Raw genomic sequence first — 20,413 nt, 5'->3', positions numbered from 1 at the left:
AAACAATCCTAGCAAGCAATAAGTTCAAGTTTGATTATGTTCACAAGGTGCCTCAACTTCAACTGTCGTTGGCTAAGGATCACCTTGCTCACCTATGTTCTTTTCAAGCAACTCAACAACACTTTTGGTGCCCCGATGAATTAAACCTAAGATCTTAATCTAGGTGATCAATCTAGCTTAAGCATTAAGAACAACTATAGATGAAGAACAATAAGATCAATCCCTAATCTAACAAATCTAGCATCAATTAATCATAGAAACCCTTCTGAAACCCTAAACCCAACAGTGAAACTACTCAGACATGGAGAAGCAGAAACAGCAAATCAATAATGAAGAAAACATAATTGAATTGCAAAAGAATAGAAAATAGGGTTTAGAAATCTTCTCCAAAGTGTCAAGAAGGATTAGAGATCTTCTCCCTTTGCTCTCAATACAAAATAGTCTCAGAAAATAAAGCTTATGTCTCTGGAGGCCGTGCCTCTAACTTAAATATCAAAATAAAACCCTAAAAGTCGGTTTAAAACAAAAAAAGAAAACTTGCGTCGGGGACGGGAATGGTCGATCTTGAAAGGATCAGTCGATCCGGAACGTATTTCTGCTCTCATTCCATCTACCTTCTAGCTCGGTCAGTCTTCAACCAATTGGCTCCAGATGCATGTTTTCATCTCCAAAACGCTCAGATTCCTTCCAAAGTCACCTAGGACCTGTAAAGACTCAAAAGACTAAAAGGACTCTAAAAGCATACTTGGACCTAGAAAAAGACTCAAAACAATCCTAAAAACTATGATCAAAACCTATAAAGTACAGACACATCAAGGGTGTAGTTTAATTATTTAAGATACATAATTTTCCCCCAAAAATTTATATAATTTTTATCAATTAAAAAAATCTAATTAAGAAAGCAAAATACAGAAATATAAAAATCTAACAGTTAAAAAAATTGCCAATGGAACAAATACGAAGATAAGCTCGTGCGTAGCCCGGGGCAACTCCTAATATAGAAATATAGAATAGATCACCAAAGAGATAAGAGAACACAAGGTGGTCATCAAGTTATAGACTAATAGAAATATACTCATACTAAATTGAAAATTAAATATAATGAAGTACATATATATACTCTGATACCTTATATAAACATAGTACACACAGTTGATGGGAAGAACTGGGATCACCAAAGCACCAACACTGCTATTAAGGTCAAAGCCATAACTTTTCTCATCATTCTTCTTTTATTTTCTCTAATCAAATGCTATATAGTACAAAATGGTCATAGAGTTGGAAAGAACCCACATAAATCATCGGTGCTAGTTACTTATTAGACTATGATTTTTCTTCTTATTTTTTGTTTTTTTTACAAATTCTAAGCAATTGATAAAAAAATATATTTTTTAACAATTTTGTTTTTCGTAGAACTAGAATTGTGCTTCTATATAACAATTATAATAATGTGTGATCGATAAGTAAAATAGTAAACTTGGAGGTAATTATAATACAGTTTTATACAATCTCTTGTAACCAAAACGGTTTGTTCGAACTTAGAATTTTATGATTGTATATCATCAGTTTTAATCTGCCACTTATGCCGCAATCAAAAGCCATTGGAACTGCGACGTGTTTGCATAGTGGAGGAAATAAGATTTAAATAAGACCTGTCAACGATGTGTAATGCATGGCTGAGACTATATAAACCATACTCTCTTGTTTTCATTATGACTTGGCGAATGTTCCAATTACCATGCTCCATGGTCACCAACATTTCATCCACTAGAGATGACTGCAAAATAAAAATATTCTACAACTTATGGCATGGACTTACACAAGGATATGTTAGTCTCAGATCAAGAAAAGACGAGAAAGAGGTATAGAACAAGCAAATGCAGAGAATCTAGAATGGGGTATAAAAATATCAGTGTCAGATCTAATCTCACGAAATCCAACTGATCTGAAACGACAAAAGACTAGATAAAAAGAGATTGAAAGCTTTATCTACCATGGTTAAGGACCAGAGAACCAATCTCCACTAATTCTGCATTTTATATGTAGACTATGAAGAAAACAATAGTGGGTTACTAAAATGTTTTCTTTGGCATGTAGCAGGAACCATCATTATACAGTTTGCAACATATGAACTAATCTAGATAACTAGCTTTAATTATTAGGGTACTTTTTCTGTGATCAGATAAGCGATTCTTATCATAACAGAGGAAATATGTTGGTCTTGGATCCGAAAAAAGATCCTTGTAGTTGTAGAGATGCGGGAAACAAAACCAAAACAAACAAAAAAAAACATCCTCGTTAGAGATAATACTGGAGACATTACTGGATCTGCATCCAACTTGGAGCATAAGAGTACACAAATGGCCAAGATGTAAATTCTCCCAGATGCACTTCTTTGTAGTATCCATCCTCTCCACTCATGTAAGCTGTGAAGTTGTTCCACTCTTTTATGTCTCTATAATAAATCACTGCTATTTTCTTCTTCTCGTCAATGACGAAACTCAAATATGTATAATTCACTCTTCCATTGTAAAGTTTTCTGTCAAGTTTCAAGAAGTAGCTCCACGACACCGCGTTGGGATCAATCTTAGTTGTAATCCATATTTCCGTTTCGAGTGAATTCCATTTTTTAAATATCATTGCAAGCTTCTCTCCTCTAACAGAAGATAGAGCCACACCATCTCCAGGATGAGATTCAAAAGGCAGATGCAGATGCGGTCCAAAACTCTCTTTTGTAAAATCAAAGCAGAGTAAAAAATTTGTGAGCATTCCTCCTCCCAATCTTTTCATAGCAACAAAGTAAGTATTTCCCTTCACAGACACACCCTGACAAAGATAGTATGATATATACCAGTCGGGAGTGACATCAAGAGCCTTCCATATATTACACTTAAGATCGAAGATTTCGAACTCAACTATTCGTTTAGCATTATCATCGTAATCATTTAAATACCTAAAGATTTTGTGGTTACGGTTGTTGTCGTATCCGAGAGCATACCTTTCTAACAAGTGGTAATTACTTCTAGGTTTGATCCACCTTGTTTGTCCCAAATATGGATTCCAAACCAGAAGGCTAGTGTTGTCCTCCTTAGGGAGGCATAACAACAAGCCATCGCAGTGAAAGAATTTAACAAATGAGTTACATATCTCCCTTACAGATGGATCTACCAAGTCTTTGTTGTTATGGAGACTAACGCTCATTAATTGAGCCCTAAAATCATTCAACATGATCACCAGAATCGCCTCGGCTGCTTTACCACAATGCTTCTTTGCAAAGCTTGGATCTTTGGATAAAGTGTTCCATCGTTTGCACGTAGATCTCACTGCTCTCAAAGATGTTGTCGGAACCTTAGAGAGAATCTCCTCTAGCAAATCCTGCGAGATATCGGACATCGTCATCGTCAATGTTGCTATCAATTACAAATTAGGGTTTTTAAACGAACAAGGTTGTAATAGAAATGAGGGTTATCGAAATTTTCACTCTTAGCCACTTTAAATAAATTACTAGGAGATATTCCAAGTTAACATTTTTTCAACCATATGTTCCATAGGGGAAGACAGAGTTCCGGGCCCGGATGGTTTAACTGCGAGATTTTACAAAGAATGCTGAGAAATAGTGGGTTGTGATGTGGTTGAAGAAGTTAAGCATTTCTTTGAGACATCAACAATGAGATCGGGTATAAATCATACAAATATATACATGATACCAAAGATTGATAATCCGATAACTCTCTCGGATTTCAGACCAATAGCATTATGCAATGTACTATACAAGATTATTTCAAAGTGTCTAGTGGCCCAACTGAAACATCATTTGGATGCAATAGTCTCGGACTCCCAAGCAGCATTTATTCCTGGTCGTATGATAACTGACAATATCATGATTGCTCATGAGCTAATGCATGCTCTCAAAGTAAGGAAAAGAGTTTCTCAAACTTATATGGCTGTGAAAACTGATGTTAGTAAGGCCTACGATAGGGTGGAATGGAGCTTTCTTGAAACTACTTTAAAGTTGTTTGGTTTCTATGATAAGTGGATAAGCTGGATCATGGCTACGGTTCGAACTGTTCACTATTCAGTACTTGTCAATGGATCTCCATTTGGTTCAATCATACCAGAAAGAGGAATAAGGCAGGGCGATCCCCTGTCTCCATATCTTTTCATCTTATGTGCTGACATTCTGAGTCATCTAATCAAAACAAAGGCATCTTCAGGTGAGATCAGAGGAATTCGTGTGGGAAATGGAGTGCTTGCGATAACACATCTTCAATTTGCAGATGACTCGTTGTTCTTTTGTCAGGCTAATGTTAGAAATTGCAGAGCTTTAAAAGAAGCCTTTGATGTGTATGAATATTACTCTGGCCAAAAAATAAACACAGAAAAGTCAATCATCACATTTGGTTCAAGAGTGTATGGTAGCACACAAAGCAGGCTAAAAGAGATTCTCCAAATACCAAATCATGGCGGAAGTGGAAAATATTTAGGTTTACCTGAGCAATTTGGGAGAAAAAAGAAAGAAATGTTTGAATATATATAATCGATAGAGTGAAGAAAAGAACTTCGGGTTGGACATCAAAACTACTTTCACAAGCCGGGAAAAAAATATTGTTGAAAACAGTAGCGGTCTCAATGCTGGTGTATTCCATGTCTTGTTTTAAACTACCACAAAGTGTCATTGATGATATTGAAACTTTATTGATGAGGTTTTGGTGGGATAAAACATCACAACATAAAAGCATTCCTTGGGTAGCTTGGAGACGACTTCAATATTCGAAAAAGGAAGGTGGATTAGGATTTCGTGATCTAGCCAAATTCAATGATGCTCTTTTGGCAAAACTTGCTTGGAGACTGATAAGGAATCCAAACACATTACTGGCTAGATTACTGAAAGCGAGATATTATACAGACACATCCATTTTGGATGCAAAAAATCAAAAAAATCAATCATATGGATGGTATTCTATACTCGCGGGTTTAGATTTGATAAAGAAAGGATCCTATTGGGAACTAGGTGATGGTGCTTTGATTCGTATGGGCAAAGATAATTTCATAACAACAAATCCGCCAAGACCGATCCAAATAAAAGAGGAAGAAGCTGACAGTCCAATCAAGAATTACATCTCTACTAATGGAGACCATCGTTTTTGGAACAAAGAACTTTTGGACTTACATGTCTCACCGGAAGATGCTGCTAGGATTCAAAACCTATACATCCCACTGCAACATACTGATGACAAACTGTTATGGAACTACCATTCATCGGGAGAATATACTGTAAAGTCAGGATATTGGTTTATCACACACACTAAGGATTATAGACAAGGTTTGCCTCTAATTCCACATGGTTCGGTTGAAGTCAAAACACGGATATGGAAACTTCCTATTCTCCCAAAGATTAAACACTTTATATGGAGAGTACTTTCCCAGGCAATAGAGACAAAGACCAGATTGAATACAAGAGGTATGAACATAGATCCTATCTGTCCTCGGTGCGGATTATATGATGAAACTATCAACCATATCTTCTTTGACTGTCCATATGTACAAGAACAATGGTTGTGGTCAAACTTACCGAGACACAAACTCCCTTAACCGTTTCAGTTTGATACTGATACCATTCTCGCTGATTTCTTGGATTTACAACATGAGTGTGATATATCATTAAACCAAATTTTAATGCCTTTTTGGTTAATGTGGAAAATCTGGAAATCGAGAAACAAATATGTTTTTGAAAACATCTTTATTTCTCCACGTACTCTGTGGTTCCAAACTGCAGCAGAAATTGAAGAATGGATAACTGTGATCAATGAACAGAGAGACCGAACAATACCTCATGGCTCAGTTTTACATTCCAATCGATGGACACCACCAAGACCGACTATAATCAAGTGTAATTTTGATGCAAGCTATAATACGGATGACCAGTTGGTAACAGGAGGGTGGATTTTCAGAGACAACACCAGTAAATGTCTAACTTGGGGAGCAAGCAAATTAGGTTCAGCAAGATCACCACTTGAAGCAGAAAAAAAGGTTCTATTAGATGCAATTCAACAAGCCTGGATACGGGGATTTACATCGGTCATCTTTGAAGGAGATTGTTCAGTCTTGATAGATAACATCAATGGTATATCAACCAATGCAGCAATCCGCAACATGTGTCTGGACATATCCTCTTGGGCAAGGAAATTTAACTTCACAGAATTCTGTTTCACACGTCGTACATGTAGTGAATCTGCTCATTTTTTAGCAAGATATGGTTGTTTACAAAGTATGTTTTATTCTGATTTTGTGAACATGCCTTCTTGGCTTGAGTCCACTTTAATTCAAACATTGGCTAATTTATAAAATTTCTTTTCGACGAAAAAAAAAACATTTTTTCAAATAATTATGTTATATTTTTAAAAAAATTATTTTATCTGAGATATATTTATTTTTAATATTTCAATTGTTTGGTAAATTTACTTACATCTTTTTGAATACTAATTATTTTAAAATATAATAGTATTTTATGTATATTGCAGTTTTATATTGTTGGTTTGTTGAATTTGGATCATTATTTTGTGAAATATTTTAAAGTAGTAATTATAATCTAATCTAATATATTAAAGGAATAGTCGAAAGAGCTCACAGCCAATCTCACAAAAATTGACCTCCTTTACCCTTAATGAAAATTTCCCTTTAAAAATTTCGTACAAGTTTTTTTCACCTATTTAGGTTGCAGAAACGCACCACATTCATCCTCAGACTTAAGATTACTAATTTTCCATTAATGAGATTCATAACTGGATCTTTTTATCCTTTTTCTAAGTTTTAGTTTTTTTAAATAAAAAAAAATGAAAATTAAAAACAAAAAACTAAAAATTGTTTTAAAAAATTGGAAATCTAATATATTTATATGCAATATCTCTATTTTAAAAAATGGAAAATAAATATTATAATATATTATGAATATTTGTTTAAAGAAAATTTCTATTTTCAAAAATATTAAAATGGTAAAGATAATTATGACGATTTCCTTCTAAGCTATATATCTATAGAGGCTCAGCCAAAACAGTAGAAGTCAGATTCATTAAGCTAAACATATAGTTTTGAGAGTATAATTTTTTTTTGATGTTATTTTGGTTCTAATGAATCAAGTTTACAATTGTATGATTTTGATTATTTTTCATGTTGATGTAATATCGATATGCTTTGGTGATTTGCATGAATTAAATTTTATGTTGCTATAATTTTAATTATTATATTGAATCATATCGAAAGTTTTACTGATTTTGTTTTAGGTTTACCTGTCACGGAACATGGGTGTTTTTTTATATATCAAAAACAAGATTGGACGAACGAGTTGATGAAGCAAGAAAAAAATCAAATCGGTGAAGTAACCTATTATAATCTCTTTACAAATAGATTTAAATTATAATTCTATTTATATGTAACTTAATACATAATTTTTTTGTTTCCGTTGAATTCATGGATCATCATTAATCATAATTGTAGATCTACAAAATTGAATATAATAAAATTCAGGTATTAATTTTTGCTAACCCGAATTTTTATTTTTTAAAATAATATTGTTGCTATTTTTTTGTAATGATTATAGTTGTAGAAAAACTATGGTGGATTCTATTCATAAAAAAAAAGTATTGTAATTTTCTAAAAGCTTGGATTTCTTTCTTTTTACAAATAGATTTAAATTGTAATTCTATTTTCTTGAATAATAATACAATGTTTGTGCCTTTTTCCAAAATTTAATGTTTGTGCATAATAAATATTTTTCTTTTAAATTAACAGAAAGAAGGTGAATTTATGGATGATCATATTATAATTTTAAAATATCAGTATTTTTTGAACTGATTTTAGCATGAATTTTAACCTATTCTTATTGCAGTTATACCTCAATGTAATGTCCACGAATGGTAAGTTATCTGATGCTAACCTCTTTCGTTTTTTTTATTTTCTCTTGGTTAATATAATATATCATATCAACACCATTCAATTTTTTTGTTACATAACTGTTGGTGTTTTTGGTTCCAATTATGACATTTACATACCATTGGAATGACTACAAAACACTTGAAAAATGAAAAGGGACTGATTTACATACCCAACGAAATCAAACAGGCTAATTCATAAATAAAAAAATATTCATATTTATCTAGAAATAAAAAAATAAAAATCATGAAGACATTTCGTTGAATATTTGGTATGCAATAGATTTTAAACTTTAACTATTCAATCAAAAGCTAATATATCTGTAATCTCTTCTTCTATAGAGTTTATACTATTGTAAGTGGTGAATAACTATTTTTTTTATAAACATTTCCAATTTCAGTTGTAACATAAAATTATATCAAAGCTACTGTAAAGAGATAAAAATTATGAGTATGTGTGAGTTATCATTGGTGATGGAGGTGACACCGAGGATGGTCGAAGATGGAGATGGCATAAAAAAAATTACTGTTTGAATTTTCTACTTTACATTTAGGGTATATTTTTGAAAGGATATGGTTTAGTATAGTTTAGGATTTAATTTTTGAAAATTCCAGAAATATCACTATTACACAATTTTAATATTTTTAGAATTTTTTTAGTTTGGGTTTTCTACCTTACATTTAGATTTTATTTTAGAGGGGATAACGTTTAATATTTAGAGTTTAGGGTTTAATTTTGAAAGTTTAATTTTTACTTATAGTGCTATATTATAACTTTAGAGATGATGTGCTAAATTTGGAAGTAAAAATTATTTTTGTGCCATTTGTGAGAGTATTATAGCTTAGAGTCAATATAACTTGCTGGACGTTACCAAATTATATGTGTTTTTTATACCAAAAAAAAAGCATATACTTTTTAAAATATCAAAGGATCAAGTGAAATTTAAGATATTAAAGTAGTAGTATATTATAATTTTTTTTTTAAAAACTGTTAATTGGCCTCAAAAAAGAGAAGAAAATATTGTGATGATTCGTTAATGGGCTTTGACACTTTTTACCATAGTTTGTTTCTTTACAAGACAAAAATATTTTGATGACTATCATACATGTTTTTAAAAATATATAAAATTACTACTAAATTTTAAAAAATAGCAGAATAAAAATTAAATTTTAAAATTATTGTTTATAATCAGTATTTGCCCATAAGAGTGAATTCTATTTTTAGAAATGTTAAATTTCTATAGATAATTATGAAGGTTTGACTTGGATACTAAGCTATCAATATAGAGGCGCTTAATCACAACATTAGAAGTCAACTTTGTTAGGCTTAAACATTTGGTCGCGTATGCTTGCGGGTAACTTCCCTAACTATGTTACTTTATGTTTATATAAGAAAAATTACTTATGTTCCTTATTATTGAAGATTAAATTATAGCTTCTCTTTTGGTTAATTCTTTTCCATTTACATTAATCATTTTTAGTCTTATAATTAATTTACTTTTTGGTTTGTTAAATTAGTTGAACTATTATTTAAAAATATATCTGTCCATACAAGCGTATAAAAGAATTTAATTAGTGTTATATTTGACTATAAAAAGGTTTAGACAATAATTGTTTAAAAAAAATATTTGCCCGCACAAGAGTGTGGGAAACTCCCTAGTACTGTATTTGTGTACAAATAAAATTTATAAATTTATCAACAACACAAATTTAGTTTTACCAACCCGCTGCTCCACTGTTTGCTGCAACTTGACGCTTTTTCGCTCTGTTGCACTACACAACCTCTTCACGAGGTTTACCTTGTTTCCAGCTCTGTTGCACTACACAGCCACTACAGGTTGTCTGCTCTATTTTCATCTCTGTTACACTTCAAATTTACTCAACTGCTAAACACACTTCTGCTAAGTTGTATGATGCAGCTGATACCTTCTTTCTACTCTGTTGCACTTTTAGATTTACTCAGCTGCTAATGGAAGACTTGTTCTCATGAGCTTAAAGTATGATTGATTGAGCTCTTACTTCTTGGATCTTCTCAATAAAACTCCAAGGTTCAACACGTCACTTCATTCCATGTGACTTTACATTGAGCTGTCTTGGCTGTGGTAGATTCTTTGATTCTCTATCTGAGGAATCATTGCGTCTGTGTCTGTAGCTGGTTACACATGCTCCAGCTTGATCACTACTTTTGTGTCTCAACATATGTTTGTGCCAGACTTGTCCACTACAACGTTCACTGCATATGTGCCTGTACTTTCGGTTGTATCAAGTTTACCCATTGCTTCTTGATCATCTCTCTTGATTCTTATAACCAGTAACAACACCAATATATCTTCAATTTCTCCCTTTGTTACTGAGTTATAGAACTCAAGCTTTCTCTATTCCTTCACTTGATGATCTTCAAGCTTTCATGATGTAAGTGAAACTTTGGCATCATCATTACTTTGAGAGGATTCTGTCATTGTGGTCTTCTCTCTTCTGTTTCAATAGTTACTCCTTTACGCCTTGTTGTCAGTCTTACAATTCTGTCAACACAATGTCATCTCCCTTGTTGACTGAGTTGTAGGACTGACAGACGTTGATGATCTGCAACCTCTACATATCATGTTCTTGTTTCTATTGGCACATCTGTTTCAAACAACTTCAATCTCGGTCAACACACAAATCAAGTATATGATAACATAATACATTCTACGAGCTATAAAATCTCAACCGCTTGAACCTGTAGGACTCACACCTCTGTCATCGATTACATACTTACCCAATATACTTAAGGCACAAACAAATAAGGTATTGTCAACCATTGCACTGGATGCTTTATTGATGATGATCTCCTTGTTTCATTTTCCCCAATAGGCAATATAGTACAAGGCCTCAATTAGTGGTGTTCGTTCCACCGTCGTCTGAGCCCTGCTTATTGGAACTCTACGACATTTACAATAGCGAGAGACATCGGACGGTCGGTGTAATACTTGTGGTTATACCGGACAGTCTTCATGGAGCCAGTGAGACTGCTAAACTGGAAGTGTACTTCATAGACTATGACTTTTTCTTTAATTAGATTTCTATTTTTTTTTCAACAAAATACAAGATTGACACAAGCGGTTCTTATCATAACAGAGGAAATTTGTCACTAATTTGTCACTAATTAGTGGCTCATGAACCAATTTGTCATTATACAGTTTGCAACATATGAACTAATCTAGATAAGTAGCTTTATTAGGGTACTTCTGTGATCAGATAAGCGATTCTTATCATAACAGAGGAAAGTTGTTGGTCTTGGATCCAAAAAAAGATCCTTGTAGTTGTAGAGATGCAGGAAATAAAACCAAAACAAACAAAAAACATCCTTGTAGAGGTAATACTGGAGACATTACTGGATTTGCACCCAACTTGGAGCATAAGAGTACACAAATGGCCAAGATGTAAATTCTCCCAGTTGCACTTCTTTGTAGTATCCATCCTCTCCACTCATGCAAGCTGTGAATTTATTCCACTCTTTTATGTCTCTACAATAAATCACTGCTATTTTCTTCTTCTCGTCAATGAAGAAACTCACATATGTATAATTCACTCTTCCATAAAAAAGTTTGCAATCAAGTTTCAAGAAGTAACTCCTCGACACCGCGTTGGGATCAATCTTAGTTGTAATCCATATCATTATTTCGAGTGAATTCCATTTTTTAAATAACACTGCAAGCTTCTCTCCTCTAACAGAAGATAGAGCCACACCATCTCCAGGATGAGATTCAAAAGGCAGATGCAGATGCGGTCCAGAACTCTCTTTTGTAAAATCAAAGCAGAGTAAAAAGTTTGTGAGCATTCCTCCTCCCAATATTTTCTGAGCAACAAAGTAAGTATTTCCCTTCACGGACACCCACCGACAAAAAAAGTATGGCTTATACCAGTCGGGAGTGACATCAAGAGCCTTCCATATATTACACTTAAGATCGAAGATTTCGAACTTAACAATTCACTTAGCATTATCATCGTAATCATTTAAAAACCTAAAGATTTTGTGGTTACGGTTGTTGTCGTATCCGAGAGCATACCTCTCTAACAAGTGGTAATTACTTCTAGGTTTGATCCACTTTGTTTGTCCCAAATATGGATTCCAAACAAGAAGGCTAGTGTTGTCCTCCTTAGGGAGGCATAACAACAAGCCATCGCAGTGAAAGAATTTAACAAATGAGTTACATATCTCCCTTACAGATGGATCTACCAAGTCTTGGTTGTTATGGAGACTAACGCTCATTAATTGAGCCCTAAAATCATTCAACATGATCACCAGAATCGCCTCGGCTGCTTTACCACAATGCTTCTTTGCAAAGCTCCGATCTTTGGATAAAGCGTTCCAACGTTTGCAAGTAGATCGCACTGCTCTCAAAGATGTTGTCGAAACCTTAGAGAGAATCTCCTCTAGCAAATCATGCGGGATATCGGACATCATCATCATCGTTGTTGCTATCAAATACAAACTAGGGTTTTTACACGAACAAGGTTGTAATAGAAATTATATAGAAAATACCGTAATTCTTAATTTCACGTTGCTAAATTATACCGACATAAAGTAGAAAAAAGAAAAAAAAAATTGTTGCTACAATTTAAGTGAGAGTTATTGGTTTGAGATTTGAATAGAGTTTTTTAGATTTTAAATGTTATGCAGAATTTGTTGTTATTAGATCAAGATTTTGTTAAACTCTTTTATAGTTTAGTGTTATTAGTTTGTGATTTGTAAAAAGTCATTTAAAATCTTAACAAATTTGGGTTATTGGATTCAGACTTTTATAAAGTCATTAAAAGTTTTGTATTATTCAATTAAAACAAAAGAATCTAGTATTGTTAATGAGTTCAATTATTATGTTATTGGTTCATGATTTTAGACAATTTCTTTACAAAATAAAGTCATGAAAAGTATCATAAAAATACAGGGATTGTTAGGAGGACTTTACAAGATTTTAGAAAACTAATAAAAAAACTCTCTAGCAATCTTTAACAATCTTTAACTTGTTCACTTTTAATGATTTTGTTGAACTCTTCGAAAATCTTCATTTTCCAAAACAAAGTAAATACATCGATAAGTTGTCTTTTTTTTTCAGTCTAAGTTAACACTTATTCTCGTACAAAACCTCTAACACCCTAGGGGCTAGGAGCAGAGCCGTGCCTGTGAGGAAAAAAAAAAGCATTTGCTTCAGGCCCCTAAAATATAAAAGATTTTAAATTTTATTTTATGAATAACATTGGTTTGATTTTTCTGCTTTGATTATTTAACATTCAAAACTGTATTCCTCTTAAAAATGACGAATCCAGATTTAAACTATTTTGTTTATTTACTTTTTTCCTTTAAAACGGTCGAAACATGTTTTAGTGCTTCTAAATTTTCATTAACTTCATATACTAATTCATTTTTATAGTAACTTTGCTTATGATTGTGATGATTTGATATATTATTATTTTTTACTCTTTAGAACCTAGATTATGAGCATTTGATGAAAAAAAATTATTGAAACACAAGGAAGAAATACTATTTTTTAGTTTTTAAGCTATTTTTTATTTTTAATAATTTATATCATTTCAAAATTATTTTATATTTGTTTTATTTTAGGAAAACCCCCAATTATAGTTTGGCCTCAAGCCCTGATTAGGCTGGGCACGGCACTGGCTAGGAGGCTAGAATCTCTGAACATATAAATGTATATAGAATCTCAAACATCAAACCTCAAAAGGCTCAAAAATCACATAATTGTAGAGTAGGAGAAGAAGTATACATAATACATTCTACGAGCTATAAAATATCAACCGGCTGAACCTGTAGGACTCCACCTCTGTCATCGATTACTTACGTACATACCAAATATACTTCAGGAACAAACAAATAAGGCATTCTCAACCATTCCACTGGATGCTGATTGGTGATGACCACCCTGATTCCTTTTGCCCAATAGGCGATATAGCTAGTACAGCTTAGTGTGGTGTTCGTTCCACCGTTGTCTGAGCCCAGCTTATTGGAACTCTACGACATTTACAACAGCCAGAGACCTTGGACGGTGTAATTCTTGTGGTTAGACCGGACGCTCTTCATGGAGCCAGTGAGCCTGCTAAACCGGAAGTGTACTTCATAGTTCATTATTATGATTTTTTTTTGTTTTTTTATATTAGGTTTCTATTATGTGCATCATATATGATATATGTAGCAGTAATAAATTTCTAAAAATGTGAAAGGAATTAAAAACAAATTGCAAAAAAATATAATACATAATCACACATCCACACACAAAAAAAATCACTCATTGAGTCACTTCTCAAGTATATTAACATAGTCCCAAAAATATTTCAAGAAAACAAACTTTGAATTTTAAAATGATTAAATGAAAAGCCCAAGATAATAATAATATACAAAATACAAACCGAATAATGTGGCTTCCTAAACATAAATCTTACTCCATATGGTATTGCTACAAGTCAACCCCAACAAAAAATTATAATTTTGTTTATCATTAAAATAAGGACTAAAGAGAAGAGAACCAAAATGTTTGACGAAGTCATAAATTGATGTGGGTAGGTAGTTGCAATTTGCAAATTATAAATTGATGTGGAGCCATGTGGCGCCTTAACTTACAAAAAAACTGATGCAAAGGTCCTACGCCAAAACAACAATTATACAAAGATATTTTTCATCTAACGTCACATTCAATCTTGAATCTGAGATGGGAAACTTGTTCAACTTGTTAATCTTACCAATCAGTTCCGTCTCCTTCCTCTGCATTAACTATTAAGATTCATCAGAGAGAATCAGAGAGAGAGAGAAACAGAGATCCATTTCATCAATTCGACTAAGCTAGCTTGTGTGATTGCACCAATCCCACTTCGATCTACACAGGTTCTCGAACCGAACCCCATCGATTACTTTTGACACTCTGTTTTGCAATTCCTCTGAGTTCTGAACAGAGTTTTTTTTTTTAAAGCTTTAATTTTTTGATGTTTTCTTAAGCAAAGGATTGATTTTTATATTGAAACCATCCAAAATCTCGACTAAAGAGTTATCTTTTTGTTTGTTTTCCATAGCAATCACCGCGAGCTCTGTCTCTCTGTCTCTCTCTCTGTATCGGTGGTATTTGATTGATGGGTGAAGAGATAATAGTAAACGATGAAACCAGCTCTGAGACTAAACCAAGTCCGAAGCTGACACTATTGCCTCTAGTCTTTCTGATTTTCTATGAAGTTTCTGGTGGACCTTTTGGTGTGGAGGACTCTGTGAAATCAGGTGGTGGTCCTCTCTTATCCCTTTTAGGGTTCTTGATTTTTCCTCTGATTTGGAGTATACCCGAAGCTCTGGTTACAGCAGAGCTTGCCACAAGCTTCCCTGAGAATGGTGGCTACGTTGTTTGGATCTCTTCAGCGTTTGGTCCGTTTTGGGGATTCCAAGAAGGGTTTTGGAAATGGTTCAGTGGAGTTATGGATAATGCTCTGTACCCTGTACTGTTTCTTGATTACCTGAAACATTCGTTTCCGGTTTTGAATCATGTAGCTGCTCGTGTTCCTGCTCTGTTAATCATTACGTTTTCACTGACTTATTTGAACTATAGAGGATTGCATATTGTTGGAATATCAGCTGTTGTGCTAGCGATTTTTTCGCTCTGTCCTTTCGTTGTAATGGCTTTGCTTGCTATTCCTCGAATCAGGCCTAAGCGTTGGCTGGTTGTGGATACTAGGAAGATTAACTGGAGAGGGTACTTTAATACCATGTTTTGGAATCTGAACTATTGGGACAAAGCTAGTACTCTTGCAGGAGAAGTTGACAGTCCTGGGAAGACGTTTCCAAAGGCTTTGTTTGGAGCGGTTTTGTTAGTCATGGGGTCATATTTGATTCCCCTCATGGCAGGGACTGGAGCTTTAACCTCCTCTTCTGAAGAGTGGAGTGATGGGTATTTTGCTGAGGTTGGAATGCTTATTGGTGGTGTTTGGCTCAAGGGATGGATCCAAGCTGCTGCTGCAATGTCTAATCTTGGTTTGTTTGAAGCCGAGATGAGTAGTGATGCGTTTCAGCTTCTCGGTATGAGTGAGATTGGGATGCTCCCTGCATTTTTTGCTCAAAGGTTAGTCACTTAAGTCTCCAAAAGTGTTTTTTTTTGGGTTATGAACGATGCTCGTGGATAACTCGGTTTTAACATGCTTTGTGTGTTGTTGCAGGTCAAAGTATGGGACACCAACGATCAGTATACTGTGCTCAGCTACAGGAGTCATATTCCTGTCGTGGATGAGCTTCCAAGAGATCATTGAGTTTCTGAATTTCTTGTACGCGTTAGGAATGCTTTTGGAGTTCGCAGCCTTTGTCAAACTAAGGATTAAGAAACCGGATCTCAACCGACCTTATAGAGTTCCCTTGAACACATTTGGAGTTTTCATGCTATGCCTGCCTCCTTCTTTGCTTGTCATTCTTGTGATGGTTTTGGCCGCCCCGAGGACATTTCTTATCAGTGGCGTGATTATCATTCTCGGGTTCTGCCTGTACCCGCTCTTAACACTTGTGAAGGAGAAACGATGGGTGAGATTTGTCCCGGAGGAAACAAGAACAGTTTCAGGAGTTCCATCAGGAGAGTCAGGGTTGGATGAAGAACAAGGAGATGAGTCTTCTGCTAGTCTTCTCCCATGATCACACATTCACACCACCTGTAAAAAGACAAACCAACAACAGTTGGTGATTCTTGCACAAATCTTTAAAGGCGCATGGTAAGTCTTGTATAGATTGTAAAAAATGCAATTTATTTATGTCTTGCTCAACTTCTGGTTAAAGTACAGAAAACAATACAAGAAAGTATTGTAGAAGCAGGAGGGGTTCTGAGTAAATTAAATTGTCTAAAGCATGTATTGCTTATTGTTACAGAATGTATATACACATAAGACTTAAATTTGTTGATATCTGCCTACATTTTCTAATTTTCAATTCTTGGATTTAAAACATTTGTACTTTTTTTTTTGTCAAGTCTTTTTAAGTTTACTACTTTTGATATCTTCTCTGTTTCTCATCTTTGCTTATTGGATCTCTTTCTCTGGCTTATTGGAGCCTTGGAGACATGTACCATGTAATTTAATCCAAGAAATGCATGGTATGAGAATGAGATAGAGAATGTGGTTCATGTTTCTGCGGCTTTGGATAACGAACTTAAGCGAAAGCCTAACTTAAACCACAAATGGCTACATCACTCATTATTTGCTATTTATTGTAATGAATGTGATTCGAAACATCAACCAAGAATAATCTGCAGTGTCAAAAAGAATCTTGGCGTCCTGAGGTTTTTATCTCATGTGGTGCGGTCCATTATCCATTGTCCTTCTACCTCTCTCTTTCATGCCATGCTCGAGTCTCAGACCATTCAAGCGTCGCACTACTATGTGCCTTTGCTGACCGGAAGAGCTACAAATCTAGGCCTTAGAGGACTTTCTATTTTCCTTCGGTTTGTTTAATTTTCGTTCATTTGTTCTCTTTCCGGTAGAGACTTAATTTTACCATAAGTTTGTCCTTTTGTACTTTTGGGAGGAAAATATTTGTGAGTTTTTTGCTCCAGTTATACGTTTTTTTCCAAAACAAAATTTTTACTATTATAGTTTTTGTAAAGATGCTTAAAAGTTCTTGATTAAAAATCTTACCGAAACTCACAGTTTAATTATGTGTGTTTTTCGTTTCTTTAGTTTTCTCGATACATAGGCTTTGAATGGGAGGACAGAAAAATAGCAGATCACCCTTTAATGCAGTTCTCCTATCACTAAGTTACCATTCAAGAAATTTTTTGCTTAAAAAAATTAATGCAGATGAACTGTGTGCAGTTCAATTTTTTTGTCTTTTTGTGGTAATTGCAGGAGAAATACATGCAGATCTGGTCTACAACTTTTTTGATGCTGTTCACCCTTGATCTGCATTTGAACTGCCAAATTTTTGATCTACTTTTATTCTGCTTGGTCTGCTTGAACTACTTGATCTGCTCTGCATTACATGCTTTCTCCATTCAAAGCTATAATAGTTATATTCTTCTTTAAATTAAAGTTACACCCTTTGCACTTGAGAGGTTATAGATTGAAGCATAATTCTAAATTTATGTCACATCAAAAGAAATAAATGGGAAAATAGGATAAGGAAGTTAAGAGATATTTTTGAAAAGATTCTCCCCTGAGGCTGAGAGATGAGAGGTCTTTGAACCAATTACATTATAATTGCTTCTTTTTTTTTTGTCGGCAATCAACTTTATATTAAGTTACATTGTTCCAAGATATTACAAAGCTTGACTTTGCTATTCTAGCATCCTTGGCTAGACGATCAGCTACAAAGTTTACAGTACGTGGGATTTTAAGAAATGTTATCATTTCATAAGATTGAGCAATGTTCTTTATATCTTGCAAGTGGGTGGCAATAAGAGAATGCTCACTTTGATGATGCTTCTGATGATCATTGGTTGATAGACTTGCCTTTTTGTATAAACATATTATAATTGCTTCTATAGTTTCGGATAAACAAAAGAAAAACTAAGTCTTGTTTTTTTTCTTACAAAATTATGTGTATGTGAATTCCACTATATTCCTTCATATTTTGTTGGGTGTCAAAATAGTTCAAAGGCCGGACCGGAACTGGGTCGATGATATGATGTGTTCGAATAGAAGTCACGATAGAGATGATGTAGATAAGTGTAAGTAGTTTGTCTTAACTTCCCGTAATATAATTTTCTTTTGTATTTTTATTCAAAATTTTCGGTCAGTTTGATTCCAATTTTTAATTTATGAAAATGTTGCCAAACTAATTGAAATAAAATTTGGTTTGGTTAGTTCGGTTTCTTGGTTAATTTCGGTTGTGAATTTCCAAATCGAAACTAACCGAATTTTTTGTTTTAAAAAACAAAATCCAGGGTTCTCGGTTATTTTGAAAGAATTTTGGTTAATTCAATTCGGTTCGGTTATTAACAAAAACTGGTTTAAAAATTCGTAAATCCAGTCTAATTGTGGTATAATTCAGTTATTAAACCGAGAACAGAACCGAACTAACCAAAATTTTCAGTTAACTGAACTAAATTTTAAAGATTGCCAATCGATTAATGACCAATACCCTAAACCAAACCGAACAACCAAAATCTAGGTTTCGTTCCGTTCGGTTGTTTATCCCAGCTCTACGTAAGATAGAATCAGTGCCGGCCCGTCCATAAGGCAGCCAAAGCATTCGCTTTAGGCCACATCCTATATTCTAAATTTTTGTGTTGATTTTTAAAAAATTTCTCTTAGCAGAATGGTTATGTAGCCTCCAAATGCATCCAAGTTAGTGGGTTCGAACACTCAAATAGGCACTATTATTAATTTTTCTTTTGCTTTTTAAACTTCTATATTACATTATTTACAGTTCATAAATTTTGAAAACACTACATATAAAAATTGCTTTAGGCCTCTATTTTCTTAGGACCGGCCATGGATAGAATATTATTGTAACGTACTAAGATAGGAGCTAGAGTTCGTAATTCGTAAATAATACAGTAAATATTTATGGCCCTGCTGGTATTTCTACAAGATAACTTTATCAACTCCACAAATCGCATGTTTTGTAACTTTATTAACTCCACAATCGCATGTTTTTTAAACATGCATATATTTGATAAGGATTGGTTTAAAGTTGTCAAAACAAAAAACAAACAAAAAAACAAATCACAACTTTTTACTAAAACAGAAAAAAGAAACAATTAGTTGAATTTGATTTGTCTGTCGTAAAACAGTTTCACCTTTTAAAAAACAAATTAATATCTTCCATTAGATTTGGCATTTTCCTTATGAAGCTACACAATAAGCATCATCAGGGAATATATTCTAAATTTCCTATTAAAAAAAGTTACAACAAAATTAAGTATACTCTATATTTTAGTTCTTTAAATACATGCATTGATGCATATGTTTAAAGTCCAGCAAATATGACGAAGTTTACATGGTGAAACTTTTGGAGAGTAAAGTAAAAAAAAAATACCAATCGATTTATAAGATAACATTTTACATTATATATAATACATTTACAGACATTATTCCAAACAACAACTTAAATAAAAATTAAAAGATATTTTTTGGATTAACTCGTGCGTATAACTCTAGAGTCTAGAGTTCACAATGGTCATGTGGAGTGGAGATCTCATTTGTCTCATTGTTTGGATTTTGATTTATGTATTCAAATGTGTAGATGTGTTTAGCAGCTTAGATATAAAACAAGAGTTTGGATGTTGATGCTTCTTAGCCTACATCGAAAAGAATAATGTAAACTTTTTTTTGGGCAGAAAAAAGAATAATGTAAACAACTTCAAAATTTAGATGTAAAAAGCTTTTAGAATAGATGACAAGAAAATGCAAGATGTACACTATGTGTTCACTAACTCCGTTCAGCGTTCTTCATATCAAGATGAAGTTTAAGAAAATAATAGCATAACGCTCCATGCATAATGCACTACTAATTTTTTTTTTTTTTTTTTGGT

The 20,413-nt window shown here is 33.5% G+C and overlaps 1 protein-coding gene across 1 annotated transcript; it reads left to right on the top strand.

The window, feature by feature from the left end:
- Positions 14,580-16,896, top strand: LOC104746350 (probable polyamine transporter At3g19553). Its single transcript, XM_010467805.2, has 3 exons — positions 14,580-14,805; positions 14,991-16,021; positions 16,116-16,896. Exons 2-3 carry the CDS (start codon positions 15,048-15,050, stop codon positions 16,576-16,578), a joined length of 1,437 nt encoding a protein of 478 aa, XP_010466107.1. The 5' UTR covers positions 14,580-14,805; positions 14,991-15,047; the 3' UTR covers positions 16,579-16,896.

This window comes from Camelina sativa, chromosome 15 (assembly GCF_000633955.1).
Source record: "Camelina sativa cultivar DH55 chromosome 15, Cs, whole genome shotgun sequence".
In the NCBI taxonomy this organism is placed as follows: Eukaryota; Viridiplantae; Streptophyta; class Magnoliopsida; order Brassicales; family Brassicaceae; genus Camelina; species Camelina sativa.
This window is presented reverse-complemented; position numbering and strand designations above follow the sequence as displayed.